General features: G+C 55.9%; 2 protein-coding genes across 2 annotated transcripts in view; both read left to right on the top strand.

Annotated features, from left to right (window-relative positions):
• Positions 1–19,308, top strand: part of LOC107076046 (uncharacterized) — a 64,937-nt gene that overhangs the window by 26,134 nt on the left and 19,495 nt on the right. The window lies entirely within an intron of this gene.
• LOC138243047 (TNF receptor-associated factor 2-like) lies at positions 8,897–18,759 on the top strand. Its single transcript, XM_069198536.1, has 7 exons — positions 8,897–9,055; positions 11,159–11,213; positions 11,454–11,558; positions 13,715–13,888; positions 13,976–14,053; positions 14,394–14,465; positions 15,604–18,759. The coding sequence occupies exons 1-7, from the start codon at positions 8,910–8,912 to the stop codon at positions 16,537–16,539; spliced, it is 1,566 nt and encodes a 521-aa protein (XP_069054637.1). The 5' UTR covers positions 8,897–8,909; the 3' UTR covers positions 16,540–18,759.

Consider the following 19,308-nt stretch of genomic DNA (forward strand, 5'->3'; position numbering starts at 1 on the left):
TATGTACTGTAGTACACAGTGCAGTACAGTACTGTTCAGCACAGTAAAGTTCAGTATAGTGCAGTACAGTTCAGTATAGTATGTACTGTAGTACCCAGTGCAGTACGTTCACTGCTATTCCAGCGACTGGTATTGAAAGAAGTATTCGTCCCCTCTGCAGAGCGTCCCGGGGCTGCCGAGTGCGGATCACATCGATCTTCCCTCCTCTGTGAAAGTCGCTGTCTCAAGGAGAGGGCTGGGGGAGACGCAGTGAGCCGAGCAGAGTATGTATACGCTGTCATAGACTGCGTGTTGTAGAGTATGTGTAACAGGCGTGCTGTTTTGAGGGGTGTTCACACGCATAGAAGCCAAGTGTGGCCGTAAAAATACATATAATAATAATAATAATAACAATAATAATTGCTTACACTTATATAGCGCTTTTCTGGACACTCCACTCAAAGCGCTTTACAGGTAATGGGGACTCCCCTCCACCACCACCAATGTGCAGCCCCACCTGGATGATGCGACGGCAGCCATAGTGCGCCAGAACGCTCACCACACACCAGCTCTCAGTGGGGAGGAGAGCAGAGTAATGAAGCCAATTCATAGAAGGGGATTATTAGGAGGCCATGATTGGTAAGGGCCAATTGGAAATTTGGCCAGGATGCCGGGGTTACACCCCTACTCTTTTCGAGAAGCACCCTGGGATTTTTAATGACCACGGAGAGTCAGGACCTCGGTTTTACGTCTCATCTGAAGGACGGCGCCTGTTTACAGTATAGTGTCCCCATCACTATACTGGGGCATTAGGACCCACATGGACCACAGGGTGAGCACCCCCTGCTGGCCCCACTAACACCTCTTCCAGCAGCAACCTTAGTTTTTCCCAGGAGGTCTCCCATCCAGGTACTGACCAGGCTCACACCTGCTTAGCTTCAGTGGGTTGCCAGTTGTGAGTTGCAGGGTGATATGGCTGCTGATTGCACCCTGCAATAATAATAATAATAGATCCTCACCGTTTCCGCGTGTTAAAATAGTCGGGGGTTAGTGAGATTAACCGTTTTTTTCATTAAAAAAAACAAACGATACATGTTTTGTTCATGTATCATCTCTTTGTCTTGGGATTCCTGTGCTCCTTGGGCTGGATTGCTTGATCTTCAATAGAAGTCCGGTGGACGAATACGGGGGCGCACTGTCGTGGAGACCTGAACCGAACCGTGAAACGGGCGCGTTTTTCTTCTCTGGATTCGGCAGAGCTAACTCTCTCTCAATTCAAGGTGCTTCAAAATAAAAGTAAAATGAAATCTACAGTCATATTACAGACGTTTAAAACACAGACATGTCATACAATATTGACATGTACTGTAGACAGATGGAGCATTATTGGGAGACAGGCTCACTGCTCCTCAGGCTGGGACAGGAGATCACACACTGTATTATTATTATTGAGAGACAGGCTCACTGTCTGTTCCTCAGGCTGGGACAGGAGATCACACACTGTATTATTATTATTGTGAGACAGGCTCGCTGTCTGTTCCTCAGGCTGGGACAGGAGATCACACGCTGTATTATTATTATTGAGAGACAGGCTCACTGTTCCTCAGGCTGGGACAGGAGATCACACACTGTATTATTATTATTGAGAGACAGGCTCACTGTTCCTCAGGCTGGGACAGGAGATCACACACTGTATTATTATTATTGAGAGACAGGCTCACTGTCTGTTCCTCAGGCTGGGACAGGAGATCACACACTGTATTATTATTATTGAGAGACAGGCTCACTGTCTGTTCCTCAGGCTGTGACAGGAGATCACACACTGGGCTGCCAGTTCAGCTGAGTTCCCTCCTCCCTCTCCCAGTAGGATCAGGACCCGTTGGGATTCTGGCAGGTGTGGGAGCTCTGGGAGAGAGGGGACTGCTGTTTGATCCGGCACACACGGGTGTCCAGACCGGGATCAGCCCGTCCACGAACGTCACGGGACGAGCCTTCTGCTCTTCGACCGGGAAAAACAAAAAAAACCCGTTGAGGCGACGTTAAATTCCCATCGCAAAAAAAAACCGCGTGAAATCCGTCCTCTTCGTCTCCCAACTGCTCGTAAGCGCAAGTACATCAGGAAAGCACCTCGACGCCGCTGGGATTTTGGGATGTCTGGGCACAGCGCGTCGAGACAGGGGAACCTGATTTGATTAAATGCTTTATGGGCCATAACTGAAATACTGAATGAAATAAATCAAATGCCTTATGGGCAATAACTGAAATAATGAATGAAATGCTTTATGGGCCATAACTGAAAGAATGAATGAATTATTGAATGAATAATGTTTCAGTTTTTTTCCTTTAGTTTTTTTTTGACAGGGGGCGGGTCCTGGTCTTGTGTGTGTGTTTGCGATGGGGAGGGGGGGTCCCCCATGTCCTTCCGAACCCTAAAAGGAAATCAGCACACGCATCCCTTTCCTAAATCCTGCTGTTGTCGGTTGTACTTTTTTTAAATGTTTTTTTTTTTTAATCTTTTGCCTTTGAACCGCGGCGTTCAGGTCTCCGGCGGTTTCATCTGCTACAGAACAACAGAATAAATCGCGTCGAAGGGCCCTCTCAGAGAGAGAGAGAGAGTCAGAGAGAGAGGGCTCCCCGAGAGATCAGGGAATGTAGGGGTTCCCCCCAGGTCCAGCGCTGCCCGGGCTGGGCCCCAGCGCCTGAGCTGAGGCCGGTTCTGGGAAGACGGACCCTGAAGGAGAAGTCGGTGGCCGGACAGAAGGACTGAGTCCCCCTCCTCGCCTCCTCTGTCCGTCAGTACCGGCCGAGAATTTCCCCGGTGAGCTGGGGTGGCCTGTGCGCGGAGGGGGGGTTGGTCAGTGGGTGTTCCAACAGCTGTTCTTCGCGGGGGGAGGGTGGGGGAGCTGCCGGCGTCTCGACGGCGGAGTGACGTCATGTCGAGTCATTTTGAAAGTTTTCTTTTTTTTTTTCCAGACGCCCTACGTGATTTGCAGGTTTTTCTATTTTTAACTCTTGTCGTGTCATAATAATGTTACTCGGATGTTATTCGGATGAGTCCCACAGTTGAGGAAACAGCAGAACTGTATTGTTGTAAGAGCTCCAGTCCCAGTCCAGTAGAACAGTCTGTTACAATAGGAGCTCCAGTCCCAGTGCAGTAGACCAGTCTGTTACAATAGGAGCTCCAGTCCCAGTCCAGTAGAACAGTCTGTTACAATAGGAGCTCCAGTCCCAGTGCAGTAGAACAGTCTGTTACAATAGGAGCTCCAGTCCCAGTGCAGTAGAACAGTCTGTTACAGTAGGAGCTCCAGTCCCAGTGCAGTAGAACAGTCTGTTACAATAGGAGCTCCAGTCCCAGTCCAGTAGAACAGTCTGTTACAATAGGAGCTCCAGTCCCAGTCCAGTAGACCAGTCTGTTACAATAGGAGCTCCAGTCCCAGTCCAGTAGACCAGTCTGTTACAATAGGAGCTCCAGTCCCAGTGCAGTAGACCAGTCTGTTACAATAGGAGCTCCAGTCCCAGTGCAGTAGAACAGTCTGTTACAATAGGAGCTCCAGTCCCAGTGCAGTAGAGCAGTCTGTTACAATAGGAGCTCCAGTCCCAGTGTAGTAGAACAGTCTGTTACAATAGGAGCTCCAGTCCCAGTGCAGTAGAGCAGTCTGTTACAATAGGAGCTCCAGTCCCAGTCCAGTAGAACAGTCCTGTTACAATAGGAGCTCCAGTCCCAGTGCAGTAGAACAGTCTGTTACAATAGGAGCTCCAGTCCCAGTGCAGTAGACCAGTCTGTTACAATAGGAGCTCCAGTCCCAGTGCAGTAGAACAGTCTGTTACAATAGGAGCCCCAGTCCCAGTCCAGTAGAACAGTCTGTTACAATAGGAGCTCCAGTCCCAGTGCAGTAGACCAGTCTGTTACAATAGGAGCTCCAGTCCAGTAGAACAGTCTGTTACAATAGGAGCTCCAGTCCCAGTGCAGTAGAACAGTCTGTTACAATAGGAGCTCCAGTCCCAGTCCAGTAGAACAGTCTGTTACAATAGGAGCTCCAGTCCCAGTGCAGTAGAACAGTCTGTTACAATAGGAGCTCCAGTCCCAGTCCAGTAGACCAGTCTGTTACAGTAGCAACTGCACACACAACACTTATCAGACTGCAGACACACTGTGTCACACTCACGTGAGCGCACGGGCGCTGACTCACAGCTGCCCCCCCAACGGCGGCCGATGACGTCACCCCCCTGGGGACGTCCCGCTCCGGCCGGCAGAACCAGGACGTTCCGTGCCGCGAGGCCGGAACGGGGAAGTGACGTCCGGGCGCGACTTCCGGTTCGAACTGCCCCTCACACACACATACGCACACGCTTTCTTAAGACCGAACCTGGCCGAACCTGGATCCGGCCGGGGTCGTGCGTCACAGCGTGGGGCCCTGCTGCCGGGCACCGGCCGAGGAAAAAAGACTCCGGGGTTTTTTTTTTGTTGCGTTTTGTTTCTTTTTAAAGAACAGAGAAGCGCAGAAACAGACCGCAACCCACCCAGCTGTGAGGACAGCAGCTACACAATTCTTTGCAGTCTGTTGTACAACAAGAACAACAACAACAACAACAACAGTTCACAACACGGTCTGGACAGGGGCCAGCGCGTTAAAACCGAGAGCGCATGACCCGCATGTGAAATCACGACCGCAGGTGGCCCCGCTGTGAGCTGTACTCATCCCGGCACTGAACCGCCAAACAACCCGACTGTTTCGGTCTCATGTTCGGTCATTTCCTTTCTGCTTAAAAACACGACTCGTCGCCCTCTTTTTGGGGATTTTGAGATATATATGTATTTTTTTGGGGGGGGGGAGATTCTGATTTAGAGACGCCCCGTGATAATCGGACAGACGGCAGCTCCGTGCCGTTCTGCGTTTGAGGGCACTGATGTGAAAATGAGTGATTACAGAGAGAGACAGGGGGGTACAGAGGGAGAATGAGGGGTTATAGAGAGAGAACGAGGAGTACAGAGGGGTAATAGAGAGAGATAGTGGGGTACGAAGAGGCACAGAGGGAGAATGAGGGGTACAGGGAATGATAGAGGGGTTATAGAGAGAGATCGAGGGGTGCAGAGAGATAGAGGGCTACAGGGGGAGAATGAGGGGTACAGGGAGAGATTGAGGGGTTCAGAGGGAGATAGAGGGGTTATAGAGAGAGATAGAGGGGTACAGAGGGAGAATGAGGGGTTACAGAGAGAGAATGAGAGGTGCAGAGAGAGAAAGAGGGGGTACAGAGGGAGAATGAGGGGTTACAGAGAGAGAATGAGGAGTACAGAGAATGAGGAGTTCAGAGAGAGATAGAGGGGGTACAGAGGGAGAATGAGGGGTACAGAGGGAGATAGAGGGGTTATAGAGAGAGAACGAGGAGTACAGAGGGAGACAGAGGGGTAATAGAGAGAGATAGTGGGGTACGAAGAGGCACAGAGGGAGAATGAGGGGTACAGGGAATGATAGAGGGGTTATAGAGAGAGATTGAGGGGTGCAGAGAGATAGAGGGTTACAGAGGGAGATAGAGGGGTATTAGAGAGAGATAGAGGTGTACAGAGGGAGATCGAGGGGTTACAGAGAGAATGGGGAGTTCAGAGAGAGATAGAGGGAGTACAGAGGGAGAATGAGGGGTACAGAGGGAGATAGAGGGGTTATAGAGAGAGATAGAGGTGTACAGAGGGAGAATGAGGGGTACAGGGAGATAGAGGGGTTATAGAGAGAGATAGAGGGGTACAGAGGGAGAATGAGGGGTTACAGAGAGAGAATGAGAGGTGCAGAGAGAGAAAGAGGGGGTACAGAGGGAGAATGAGGGGTTACAGAGAGAGAATGAGGAGTACAGAGAGAGAATGAGGAGTTCAGAGAGAGATAGAGGGGGTACAGAGGGAGAATGAGGGGTACAGAGGGAGATAGAGGGGTTATAGAGAGAGAACGAGGAGTACAGAGGGAGACAGAGGGGTAATAGAGAGAGATAGTGGGGTACGAAGAGGCACAGAGGGAGAATGAGGGGTACAGGGAATGATAGAGGGGTTATAGAGAGAGATCGAGGGGTGCAGAGAGATAGAGGGCTACAGGGGGAGAATGAGGGGTACAGGGAGAGATTGAGGGGTTCAGAGGGAGATAGAGGGGTTATAGAGAGAGATAGAGGGGTACAGAGGGAGAATGAGGGGTTACAGAGAGAGAATGAGAGGTGCAGAGAGAGAAAGAGGGGGTACAGAGGGAGAATGAGGGGTTACAGAGAGAGAATGAGGAGTACAGAGAATGAGGAGTTCAGAGAGAGATAGAGGGGGTACAGAGGGAGAATGAGGGGTACAGAGGGAGATAGAGGGGTTATAGAGAGAGAACGAGGAGTACAGAGGGAGACAGAGGGGTAATAGAGAGAGATAGTGGGGTACGAAGAGGCACAGAGGGAGAATGAGGGGTACAGGGAATGATAGAGGGGTTATAGAGAGAGATTGAGGGGTGCAGAGAGATAGAGGGTTACAGAGGGAGATAGAGGGGTATTAGAGAGAGATAGAGGTGTACAGAGGGAGATCGAGGGGTTACAGAGAGAATGGGGAGTTCAGAGAGAGATAGAGGGAGTACAGAGGGAGAATGAGGGGTACAGAGGGAGATAGAGGGGTTATAGAGAGAGATAGAGGTGTACAGAGGGAGAATGAGGGGTACAGGGAGATAGAGGGGTTATAGAGAGAGATAGAGGGGTACAGAGGGAGAATGAGGGGTTACAGAGAGAGAATGAGAGGTGCAGAGAGAGAAAGAGGGGGTACAGAGGGAGAATGAGGGGTTACAGAGAGAGAATGAGGAGTACAGAGAGAGAATGAGGAGTTCAGAGAGAGATAGAGGGGGTACAGAGGGAGAATGAGGGGTACAGAGGGAGATAGAGGGGTTATAGAGAGAGAACGAGGAGTACAGAGGGAGACAGAGGGGTAATAGAGAGAGATAGTGGGGTACGAAGAGGCACAGAGGGAGAATGAGGGGTACAGGGAATGATAGAGGGGTTATAGAGAGAGATCGAGGGGTGCAGAGAGATAGAGGGCTACAGGGGGAGAATGAGGGGTACAGGGAGAGATTGAGGGGTTACAGAGGGAGATAGAGGGGTTATAGAGAGAGATAGAGGTGTACAGAGGGAGATCGAGGGGTTACAGAGAGAATGGGGAGTTCAGAGAGAGATAGAGGGAGTACAGAGGGAGAATGAGGGGTACAGAGGGAGATAGAGGGGTTATAGAGAGAGATAGAGGTGTACAGAGGGAGATCGAGGGGTACAGAGGGAGAATGAGGGGTTACAGAGAGAATGAGGAGTTCAGAGAGAGATAGAGGGGGTACAGAGGGAGATAGAGGTGTACAGAGGGAGAATGAGGGGTTCAGAGAGAGATAGAGGGAGTACAGAGGGAGAATGAGGGGTACAGAGGGAGATAGAGGTGTACAGAGGGAGAATGAGGGGTTACAGAGAGAGATAGAGGGGTTACAGAGAGAGAATGAGGAGTTCAGAGAGAGATAGAGGGAGTACAGAGGGAGAATGAGGGGTACAGAGGGAGATAGAGGGGTTATAGAGAGAGATAGAGGTGTACAGAGGGAGATCGAGGGGTTACAGAGAGAGAATGAGGAGTTCAGAGAGAGATAGAGGGAGTACAGAGGGAGAATGAGGGGTACAGAGGGAGATAGAGGGGTTATAGAGAGAGATAAAGGTGTACAGAGGGAGAATGAGGGGTTACAGAGAGAGATAGAGGTGTACAGAGGGAGATCGAGGGGTACAGAAAGAGAATGAGAGGTGCAGAGAGAGATAGAGGGAGTACAGAGGGAGAATGAGGGGTTACAGAGAGAGATAGAGGTGTACAGAGGGAGATCGAGGGGTACAGAGAGAGAATGAGAGGTGCAGAGAGAGATAGAGGTGTACAGAGGGAGAATGAGGGGTACAGAGGGAGATAGAGGTGTACAGAGGGAGAATGAGGGGTACAGAGGGAGATAGAGGGGTTATAGAGAGAGAGGTGTACAGAGGGAGAATGAGGGGTACAGAGGAAGAATGAGGGGTTACAGAGAGAGAACGAGGGGTGCAGAGAGAGAACGAGGGGGTACAGAGGGAGAATGAGGGGTTACAGAGAGAGAATGAGGAGTTCAGAGAGAGATAGAGGGAGTACAGAGGGAGAATGAGGGGTACAGAGGGAGAATGAGGGGTTACAGAGAGAGAACGAGGGGTGCAGAGAGAGAACGAGGGGGTACAGAGGGAGAATGAGGGGTTACAGAGAGAGAATGAGGAGTTCAGAGAGAGATAGAGGGGGTACAGAGGGAGATAGAGGTGTACAGAGGGAGAATGAGGGGTTACAGAGAGAGAGAGAGATAGAGGTGTACAGAGGGAGATCGAGGGGTACAGAGGGAGAATGAGGGGTTACAGACAGAGAACGAGGGGTGCAGAGAGAGATAGGGGGGTACAGAGGGAGAATGAGGGGTACAGACAGAGGGTTCCCCCACCCAGACCCAGGGCCTACCTGCGCGCGGCCCGGGGGGCCCTCTGCCCCCCCCCAGCGGGGAAGCCCGGCCGGTGCTTTCTGACGAGGAAGTGGGTGCGGGTTTAAAAAGCCTGACTCACTTCTCAGCACAAGAGCGCCTGCCTGCCTGCCGGAGTGCAGTCCGTGTCCGTGAGCATCGTCTGGAATTATTATTATTATTATTAGTCTGATTAATATTATTATTATTCATTTCTCTTCTCCGGCGTCAGGAGCGGCTACTGTCGTCGCACACGGGACGCCCCGCGCTGCCGTTTCTGTGTTTTGTTTTTCAATCCGCGGGGAAAGAAACACGAGAGCTAACCCACACACCGCCCACGGGTGTTTCTGTCGCGGCCGGAGGAGGCTCGAGACAGACAGACAGACGGACAGACGGACGACCCCGCCGCCGTCCGAGCCCTGCTGCCCCCCGGGCTCCTCGGGGATGGTGGCCCAGGTGTCCGGGCTCAGCCCGCTGGACGGTTCCGGTTCGGGGCTGCTGTGCTCGGCCTGCGGGTTCCTGCTGGTCCGGCCTCGCCAGACCCTCTGCGGTCACCGCTACTGCGCCGCCTGCGTCCGCGCGCTGCTGGGGTGAGTGAGGGGTCAGGGGTATCCGGCTGGTCTCTGACACCCCCTCCACTGTCGGACCCTGTGCCCGTCTCCTGTCTCTGTCTCTGTCCCTGCCTCTGTCTCGGCCTCTGTTTCTCTGCCTCTGTCTCCTGTCTGTGCCTCTCTCTCTGCCCCTGTCTCCTGTCTCTGCCTCTGTCTGTGCCTCTGCCTCTCTGTCTCTGCCTCTGCCTCTCTCTCCTGTCTCCTGTTTGTGCCTCTGTGTCTCAGCCCCTGTCTCTGTCTCTATCCGTGCCTCTGTGTCTCTGCCCCTGCCCCTGCCCCTGTCTCCTGTCTCTGTCTCTGTCTCATGTCTCCGTGCCTCTGTGTCTCTGTCCCTGCCTCTGTCTCGGCCTCTGTTTCTCTGTCTCCTGTCTCCTGTCTCCTGTCTCCTGTCTGTGCCTCTCTCTCTGCCCCTGTCTCCTGCCTCTGCCTCTGTCTGTGCCTCTGCCTCTCTGTCTCTGCCTCTGCCTCTCTCTCCTGTCTCCTGTTTGTGCCTCTGTGTCTCAGCCCCTGTCTCTGTCTCTATCCGTGCCTCTGTGTCTCTGCCCCTGCCCCTGTCTCCTGTCTCCTGTCTCTGCCCTCTGTCTCACCTGGCGGATGTTGCGCAGTCAGAGCAGCCCAGTGAGACAGTGACGGTGCGACAGCACCGCGCAGAGACCTGAAGGCGGGACAGAAGACACGGAGGCGGACCGGAACAGACAGCACGCAGGAAGACGTGTCGCACAGTGCCAGTATAGGAGACGCCAATGTCACTGCGCGGTCGTGTGCTCTCATGGCGGGTAGTTAACTTTATATCCCGTATATGATAGATTTAGAACTTTATAATCAAGAAATAATCGCAGCTGAGAGACCGTCCCGGAAATACTGTACCAGTCACGCCCTGACGGTAGGAAGTAAAAAGAAAAAATCGCTTAAAAAAAAACGATGAAGATTGAGAGCAGGCGGCGCGAGGCGCTGGGGGTGGGGGCTTTCCGTGCACGTGCCTGCGAGGTGTCTCCCCCCCCGGGCTCGTGAGGCATATCCCGTCTCTAATCGAAAAAATTTAAAAAAAACAAACAGACACACGCACAGACAAGAGAAACCGATACCAGGATCACCGGAGAGCGGGCCGGGCACTGATCGGAACCGGGCGTCTCGGACCGTACCCGAACCGCGGTGAATCTCGGGTTCCTCTCCGGGGTCCCTGTCCTGGAGCGCACTGCCCGCTCTGAGTCACCCTGTCTGTGCGCGGTGTCCCTCTGTCTCCGTGCTCAGTCCCTCTGTCTCTGTTCTGAGTCACTTTGTCTCTCTCTGTCTCTGTGCTGAGTCACTTTGTGCACTGTGTCAGTCTCTGTGTTATTGTGCCCTGTGTCTCTGTGTCTCTGTGTCTCTGTGTCTCTGTGCCCTGTGTCACTGTGTCACTGTGCCCTGTGCCCTGTGTCTCTGTGTCACTGTGCCCTGTGTCACTGTGCCCTGTGCCCTGCGTCTCTGTGCCCTGCGTCTCTGTGCCCTGCGTCCTGTGTCCTGTGTCTCTGCGTCACTGTGCCCTGTGTCACTGTGCCCTGTGTCACTGTGTCACTGTGCCCTGTGCCCTGTGCCCTGTGCCCTGCGTCTCTGTGCCCTGTGCCCTGTGCCCTGTGTCACTGTGTCACTGTGCCCTGTGCCTCTGTGTCTCTGTGTCACTGTGCCTTGTGTCACTGTGTCACTGTGTCACTGTGCACTGCGTCTCTGCGTCTCTGTGCCCTGTGTCACTGTGTCACTGTGTCACTGTGTCACTGTCCCTCTGTGCCCTGTGTCTCTGCGTCTCTGCGTCTCTGTGCCCTGTGTCACTGTGCCCTGTGCCCTGTGCCCTGTGCCCTGTGCCCTGTGTCCCTGTGTCCCTGTGTCCCTGTGTCCTGTGTCTCTGTGTCTCTGTGTCTCTGTGCCCTGTGCCCTGTGCCCTGTGTCACTGTGCCCTGTGCCCTGTGTCCCTGTGTCCTGTGTCTCTGTGTCTCTGTGCCCTGTGCCCTGTGCCCTGTGTCTCTGTGTCTCTGTGCCTCTGTGCCCTGTGCCCTTGTGCCCTGTGCCCTGTGCCCTGTGTCACTGTGCCCTGTGTTTGCCCTGCAGGAAGGCCGGCAGTGCCGCGTGCCAGATCTGCCAGGAGCCCATACAGCAGTCCAAGGTAAAGTCCTGCTCCCTGACCCGCGGGCCCGTTCCCACCGCACAGAGACCGGGCCAGCGGACACGCTAGGGGGCGCTAGCATCACCGGAGACCCTCAGGGCGGGGGCCTGCGCTGCACGGGCTGACGGACCGCAGTGGAGGCTGTCGTTAGCCAATATAGCGCCCCCCTAGTGGTGGGGGTCGATATCTGTGTTTTGATTGATTGATCGGCCGGCTAATCGATTGATCGCTGGGTTGCAGGTGTTCCCAGACCGGGCGGCGGAGAACGACGCCTCCTACATCCCGGTCCGGTGTCCGAACGCGCAGGACGGGTGTGACTGGAGTGGACCCTTGCAGGACTACCTGGTGAGGATGTGTGTCTCAGTGTTCATGTACTGGAGTGTCCAGTCAGGGTGTCTGTATGAACCCCTCTCTCTCTCAGTGCAGTGTTCATGTACTGGAGTGTTCAGTCAGTGTGTCTGTATGAACCCCTCTCTCTCTCTCAGTGCAGTGTTCATGTACTGGAGTGTCCAGTCAGTGTGTCTGTGTGAACCCCTCTCTCTCTCAGTGCAGTGTTCATGTCCTGGAGTGTCCAGTCAGTGTGTCTGTATGAACCCCCCTCTCTCTCAGTGCAGTGTTCATGTACTGGAGTGTCCAGTCAGTGTGTCTGTATGAACCCCTCTCTCTCTCAGTGCAGTGTTCATGTACTGGAGTGTCCAGTCAGTGTGTGTGTATGAACCCCTCTCTCTCTCAGTGCAGTGTTCATGTACTGGAGTGTCCAGTCAGTGTGTCTGTGTGAACCCCTCTCTCTCTCAGTGCAGTGTTCATGTACTGGAGTGTCCAGTCAGTGTGTCTGTATGAACCCCTCTCTCTCTCAGTGCAGTGTTCATGTACTGGAGTGTCCAGTCAGTGTGTGTGTATGAACCCCTCTCTCTCTCAGTGCAGTGTTCATGTACTGGAGTGTCCAGTCAGTGTGTCTGTGTGAACCCCTCTCTCTCTCAGTGCAGTGTTCATGTACTGGAGTGTCCAGTCAGTGTGTCTGTATGAACCCCTCTCTCTCTCAGTGCAGTGTTCATGTACTGGAGTGTCCAGTCAGTGTGTGTGTATGAACCCCTCTCTCTCTCAGTGCAGTGTTCATGTACTGGAGTGTCCAGTCAGTGTGTCTGTATGAACCCCTCTCTCTCTCAGTGCAGTGTTCATGTCCTGGAGTGTCCAGTCAGTGTGTGTGTATGAACCCCTCTCTCTCTCTCAGTGCAGTGTTCATGTACTGGAGTGTCCAGTCAGTGTGTCTGTATGAACCCCTCTCTCTCTCTCTCAGTGCAGTGTTCATGTACTGGAGTGTCCAGTCAGTGTGTGTGTATGAACCCCTCTCTCTCTCAGTGCAGTGTTCATGTACTGGAGTGTCCAGTCAGTGTGTCTGTGTGAACCCCTCTCTCTCTCAGTGCAGTGTTCATGTACTGGAGTGTCCAGTCAGTGTGTCTGTATGAACCCCTCTCTCTCTCAGTGCAGTGTTCATGTACTGGAGTGTCCAGTCAGTGTGTGTGTATGAACCCCTCTCTCTCTCAGTGCAGTGTTCATGTACTGGAGTGTCCAGTCAGTGTGTCTGTATGAACCCCTCTCTCTCTCAGTGCAGTGTTCATGTACTGGAGTGTCCAGTCAGTGTGTGTGTATGAACCCCTCTCTCTCTCAGTGCAGTGTTCATGTACTGGAGTGTCCAGTCAGTGTGTCTGTATGAACCCCTCTCTCTCTCAGTGCAGTGTTCATGTCCTGGAGTGTCCAGTCAGTGTGTGTGTATGAACCCCTCTCTCTCTCTCAGTGCAGTGTTCATGTACTGGAGTGTCCAGTCAGTGTGTCTGTATGAACCCCTCTCTCTCTCAGTGCAGTGTTCATGTACTGGAGTGTCCAGTCAGTGTGTGTGTATGAACCCCTCTCTCTCTCAGTGCAGTGTTCATGTACTGGAGTGTCCAGTCAGTGTGTCTGTATGAACCCCCCTCTCTCTCAGTGCAGTGTTCATGTACTGGAGTGTCCAGTCAGTGTGTCTGTATGAACCCCTCTCTCTCTCTCTCTCAGTGCAGTGTTCATGTACTGGAGTGTCCAGTCAGTGTGTCTGTATGAACCCCTCTCTCTCTCTCTCAGTGCAGTGTTCATGTCCTGGAGTGTCCAGTCAGTGTGTGTGTATGAACCCCTCTCTCTCTCAGTGCAGTGTTCATGTACTGGAGTGTCCAGTCAGTGTGTGTGTGTGAACCCCTCTCTCTCTCAGTGCAGTGTTCATGTACTGGAGTGTCCAGTCAGTGTGTCTGTATGAACCCCTCTCTCTCTCAGTGCAGTGTTCATGTACTGGAGTGTCCAGTCAGTGTGTCTGTATGAACCCCTCTCTCTCTCAGTGCAGTGTTCATGTACTGGAGTGTCCAGTCAGTGTGTGTGTATGAACCCCTCTCTCTCTCAGTGCAGTGTTCATGTACTGGAGTGTCCAGTCAGTGTGTGCGTATGAACCCCTCTCTCTCTCTCTCTCTCTCTCTCAGTCCAGTCACTATGGCCAGTGTGACCACAGGGAGGAGCCCTGCACCAACTCCAACCTGGGCTGCTGGTTCTCTGGTGACCGGGCGGCCCTGCGCTGGCACGAGAGCCTGCAGTGTGAGTGGAGGGTGGTCCCCTGTCCCCACTGCCAGCTGGCCCAGGCCTGGACCCTGCTGCAGGTGAGCCGGTCCCGTGGCCCGGCACCGGGCGCCGCCCGCCGGCCCGTCTCCGAGCGCCCCGCCTCTGACTCTCTTCCCGTGTCCCAGGACCACCTGCAGTGCTGTCCGCAGAGGCCCGGCCAGTCCGCCCAGCCGGCGCTGAAGGCCCGGGGCACCGGAGAGCAGGTCAGTGACCGCGTGGGACGCCGGCGTCCACCCGCCCCTCTGTGGGCCCCTCTCTGCCCCCACTCTCCCGACCCTGCGTGCCAGACCTCGCGCGCTCCCAGAATTCATTGCCAGCCCGGAAAAAAAACCCCTTCCCAGCTGCCCCCGCAGGGATGTCCTGACCCGAATCTTCAGGGCCTGGAAAACAGGCCGAGCATTCCCAGGGACTCTTGGCGGGAGGCGGAACCCCTTGCCGGCCGCGCCGAATTCCCAGAATGCCCCGCGCCGCTCCCGTCTCCCGCAAAAAATAAATATGTCCGCAAAGCCGTCGCTCACGGGGCCTTGTGTCCGGTCTTCCCAGGTTCCCAGTGACGCTGGATCCCTGGAGGAAGGGAGCCTCTGCCCGTTCCACGCCGTCGGCTGTGACGCCAAGGTAGGAGCGTCTCCAACCCCGGGAAAAACACAGGGAAAAATATCCCGAGCCGGGCGGCCGTGAGCCTCGACGGCCCGGACTCCGTGCTTATCGGAGACTCCCAGCTCTCCCCAGGAGAGGGATGGGTCAGGGAATGTTTCCACAGGGTCGGAGTGGGAAAGGAAGGAGTCGGTCTGGGGAGATCTAGACAGCAGGGGAGCAGGACAGGAAGGGGGATCATGGGAACGCTGGGAAGGGACTGGTCTGGGGAGATCTAGACAGCAGGGGAGCAGGACAGGAAGGGGGATGATGGGAACGCTGGGAGAGGGACTGGTCTGGGAAGATCTAGACAGCAGGGGAGCAGGACAGGAAGGGGGATGATGGGAATGCAGGGAAGGGACTGGTCTGGGAAGATCTAGACAGCAGGGGAGCAGGGCGGGAAGGGAGATGATGGGAACGCTGGGAGAGGGACTGGTCTGGGAAGATCTAGACAGCAGGGGAGCAGGACAGGAAGGGAGATGATGGGAATGCTGGGAAGGGACTGGTCTGGGAAGATCTAGACAGCAGGGGAGCAGGACAGGAAGGGAGATGATGGGAATGCTGGGAGAGGGACTGGTCTGGGAAGATCTAGACAGCCGGGGAGCAGGACAGGAAGGGGGATGATGGGAATGCTGGGAGAGGGACTGGTCTGGGAAGATCTAGACAGCAGGGGAGCAGGACAGGAAGGGAGATGATGGGAATGCTGGGAAGGGACTGGTCTGGGAAGATCTAGACAGCAGGGGAGCAGGACAGGAAGGGAGATGATGGGAATGCTGGAAGAGGGACTGGTCTGGGAAGATCTAGACAGCCGGGGAGCAGGACAGGAAGGGGGATGATGGGAATGCTGGGAGAGGGACTGGTCTGGGAAGATCTAGACAGCAGGGGAGCAGGACAGGAAGGGGGATCATGGGAATGCAGGGAAGGGACTGGTCTGCGAAGATCTAGACAGCAGGGGAGCAGGACAGGAAGGGAGATGATGGGAACGCTGGGAGAGGGACTGGTCTGGGGAGATCTAGAAAGCCGGGGAGCAGGGCAGGAAGGGGGATGATGGGAACGCTGGGAGAGGCAGCCCCCAGGGAAGCTGGCGCGCGGACTGACGCCCCCCCCCTCTCTCCTGCAGCCGGCCCGCCTCCCCGAGCACCTGCGCGCGGCCGCCCCCGAGCACCTGGCCCTGCTGCTGGCCTTCAGCCTGGCGCTGGGGGCGCGGCTGGGCCGCGGCGAGGAGGTCAACTCCGCCTTCAAGAGGCTGGCCATGGCCCGGCTGCTGGGCCTGGCGCCCGCCCCCCCGCCGCCCCCCGCCCCCGCCCCCGCCGCGGGCGCCTGCGAGGACGCCTCCACCCTGCGCCAGCTCGTGGGGGTCCTGAGCGAGGACCTGGCCGCCTGCCACCGGGCCATCGAGGCGCTGCGGGCGCGGTGCGAGCGCTACGACCGTCTCCTCCGGGCCCCTCCTCCTCCTCCTCCTCCTCCTCACCGCCACCCGGGACCGGAGACCTGGGAGACGCCCCCCCCCGCCTCCCCCCTCCTCCCCCCCCCCCCTCTTCCGGTCGCCTCCCACAACGGGGTCCTGATCTGGAAGGTGGAGCGCTTCTCCGAACACTTCCGGGCGGCCTCCTCCTCCCCCCCCGCCGCCCGCAGGCCCTACTCCCTGACCTCGCCCCCCTTCCAGACGGGCCCCTTCGGGTACCGGCTGTGCTGCCGCCTGTACCCCCAGGGGGACGGGGCGGGGCGGGGCACCCACCTGTCGCTCTTCCTCTGCCTGCTGCGGGGCGACTTCGACGACGTGCTGCCCTGGCCCTTCGCCCAGCGGGTCAGCTTCTCCCTGCTGGCCGCCGGCGCCCGCGGCGGGCGGCCGCTGCGCGAGGCCTTCCTGCCCGACCCCCGGTCCGGCTCCTTCCAGCGGCCCCGCCAGGCCGCCAACGCGGCCAGCGGCTGCCCGCTGTTCGCCAGCCTGGCGCTGCTGGGGCTGGGCGCGGGGGGCGCGGGGGGCGCGTCTCCCTACCTGCGCAACGACACCCTCTACATCAAGGTGGAGGTGGGCGCCGGGTCGACGGCGTAGGGCCACCTGCGAGACTGGCACAGACTGGCACAGACTGGCTCACTGCATCCGGATGGGAGACTCCTGGCACAGACTGGCACAGACTGGCTCACTGCATCCGGATGGGAGACTCCTGGCACAGACTGGCACAGACTGGCTCACTGCATCCGGATGGGAGACTCCTGGCACAGACTGGCTCACTGTATCCGGATGGGACTGGCCCACTGTATCCGGATGGGAGAGACCTGGCACAGACTGGCACAGACTGGCTCACTGTATCCAGATGGGACTGGCTCACTGTATCCGGATGGGAGAGACCTGGCACAGACTGGCACAGACGGGCTCACTGTATCCGGATGGGAGACTCCTGGCACAGACTGGCACAGACTGGCTCACTGTATCCGGATGGGAGACTCCTGGCACAGACTGGCACAGACTGGCTCACTGTATCCGGATGGGAGACTCCTGGCACAGACTGGCTCACTGTATCCGGATGGGAGACTCCTGGCACAGACTGGCACAGACTGGCGCACTGTATCCGGATGGGAGACTCCTGGCACAGACTGGCACAGACTGGCTCACTGTATCCGGATGGGAGACTCCTGGCACAGACTGGCTCACTGTATCCGGATGGGAGACTCCTGGCACAGACTGGCTCACTGTATCCGGATGGGACTGGCTCACTGTATCCGGATGGGAGAGACCTGGCACAGACTGGCTCACTGTATCCAGATGGGACTGGCTCACTGTATCCGGATGGGAGAGACCTGGCACAGACTGGCACAGACTGGCTCACTGTATCCGGATGGGAGACTCCTGGCACAGACTGGCACAGACTGGCTCACTGTATCCGGATGGGAGACTCCTGGCACAGACTGGCTCACTGTATCCGGATGGGAGACTCCTGGCACAGACTGGCACAGACTGGCGCACTGTATCCGGATGGGAGACTCCTGGCACAGACTGGCACAGACTGGCTCACTGTATCCGGATGGGAGACTCCTGGCACAGACTGGCTCACTGTATCCGGATGGGACTGGCTCACTGTATCCGGATGGGAGAGACCTGGCACAGACTGGCTCACTGTATCCGGATGGGAGACTCCTGGCACAGACTGGCACAGACTGGCTCACTTTATCCGGATGGGAGACTCCTGGCACAGACTGGCTCACTGTATCCGGATGGGAGACTCCTGGCACAGACTGGCACACTGTATCCGGATGGGAGACTCCTGGCACAGACTGGCTCACTGTATCCGGATGGGAGACTCCTGGCACAGACTGGCACAGACTGGCTCACTGTATCCGGATGGGAGACTCCTGGCACAGACTGGCTCACTGCATCCGGATGGGACTGGCTCACTGTATCCGGATGGGAGAGACCTGGCACAGACTGGCTCACTGTATCCGGATGGGAGACTCCTGGCACAGACTGGCACAGACTGGCTCACTGCATCTGCATCTGAGAGTCAGACGGGCACAGACTGGCTCCCTGCACCCTTGCCTGTGTCCTGGGAATCTGTCTCCGCCTTATTTCCTCGGAGGTCTGGAATCTCCCGGAGCCCCACTACACACTCCAGTTCCCTGGGAAACGACTTTAATTTATTGAAATGAGGTGTAACTTTTTTTTTAATTAAAATGCGCTGAACGTGTGGGGGGAGAAACTGAATCTTTTGAGGGGCGAAATGAAAATCCGCGGGTCCGATTATCTGGGGCCACGCTGGAGATTCTGGGGCGCCACACTCTGTCTGCCTCCACCTGGGGAGTCAGTATTAACACTAGGCCTGCTGTGCACAAGAGCCGCTTGATTGCTCTCCTGCGCAGTGCTGGACCGAACTCGCTGGCAGTTCAGTAAAGGGACGAGTTCAACGGGTCAGCGACCCAGGTTGGGCAGCAGCTCAAGTCGTGCCAGACAGGTGAGGTAAGGCGAGGTAGTTACACAGGTGAGCAGCAGTTAAAACGTCACCCACGCAGCCAGTGTGCTCAGACACGTGAGTCAAAACAGTTCGGTCACTCGAGTGGGGCAGTGACTCAGGTGGGTGACGCAGGTGAGTTAAACAAGCTAGGCGCTCGGGCGAGGTAGTTAAACGAGTTGGTCACGCAGGTTAGTTCACACTCGAGTGAGGTAGTCACCTGACTGCCGCCCCCCCCCTCGCAGGTGACGTCTCCTGCAGGGTGTGAGACTGGGCTGGGCTGTGGCTGGCTCCGAAACTGTAAAACCCCAATAAAAAAAAAAAAGCCTGTCGCATTGAGTGTCCTCCGGCTTTTATTTCATTTTATTTTAAAAGTGGCTCCTCAACGTGCTTCTCAGGAATAGAATACACAATACAAGAGAGAACACACAAGGACAGCTGGGCCGGGCAGCTTGTTCCCCACCCCCACCCCCCTCTGTGTACAGCAGAGCCTCCTGTCCTGACTGGAGGAGCTCACCCAGCTGTGTCTGGAGAGAAGCCAGGGTATCGGCTTCAACAACAGGGCTGGGCAGCCTGTTCCCCACCCCCACCCCCCTCTGTGTACAGCAGAGCCTCCTGTCCTGACTGGAGGAGCTCATCCAGCTGTGTCTGGAGAGAAGCCAGGGTATCGGCTTCAACCACAGGGCTGGGCAGCCTGTTCCCCACCCCCACCCCTCTCTGTGGGTTTAAGGTCTCGAAACCTCCGCTGTTCGCTGTCCTGCCGTTTATGTCCGATGTGCTATTCTATTCTCCGGCCACAAGGGGGCAGTGTGGCTACGGTCGTGTTGCTTGAATCACTGATGGTCAGTCAGCGGTACTGCAGGACTCCACTCTCCTTG

The sequence above is a fragment of the Lepisosteus oculatus genome, chromosome 14 (genome assembly GCF_040954835.1).
Source record: "Lepisosteus oculatus isolate fLepOcu1 chromosome 14, fLepOcu1.hap2, whole genome shotgun sequence".
In the NCBI taxonomy this organism is placed as follows: Eukaryota; Metazoa; Chordata; class Actinopteri; order Semionotiformes; family Lepisosteidae; genus Lepisosteus; species Lepisosteus oculatus.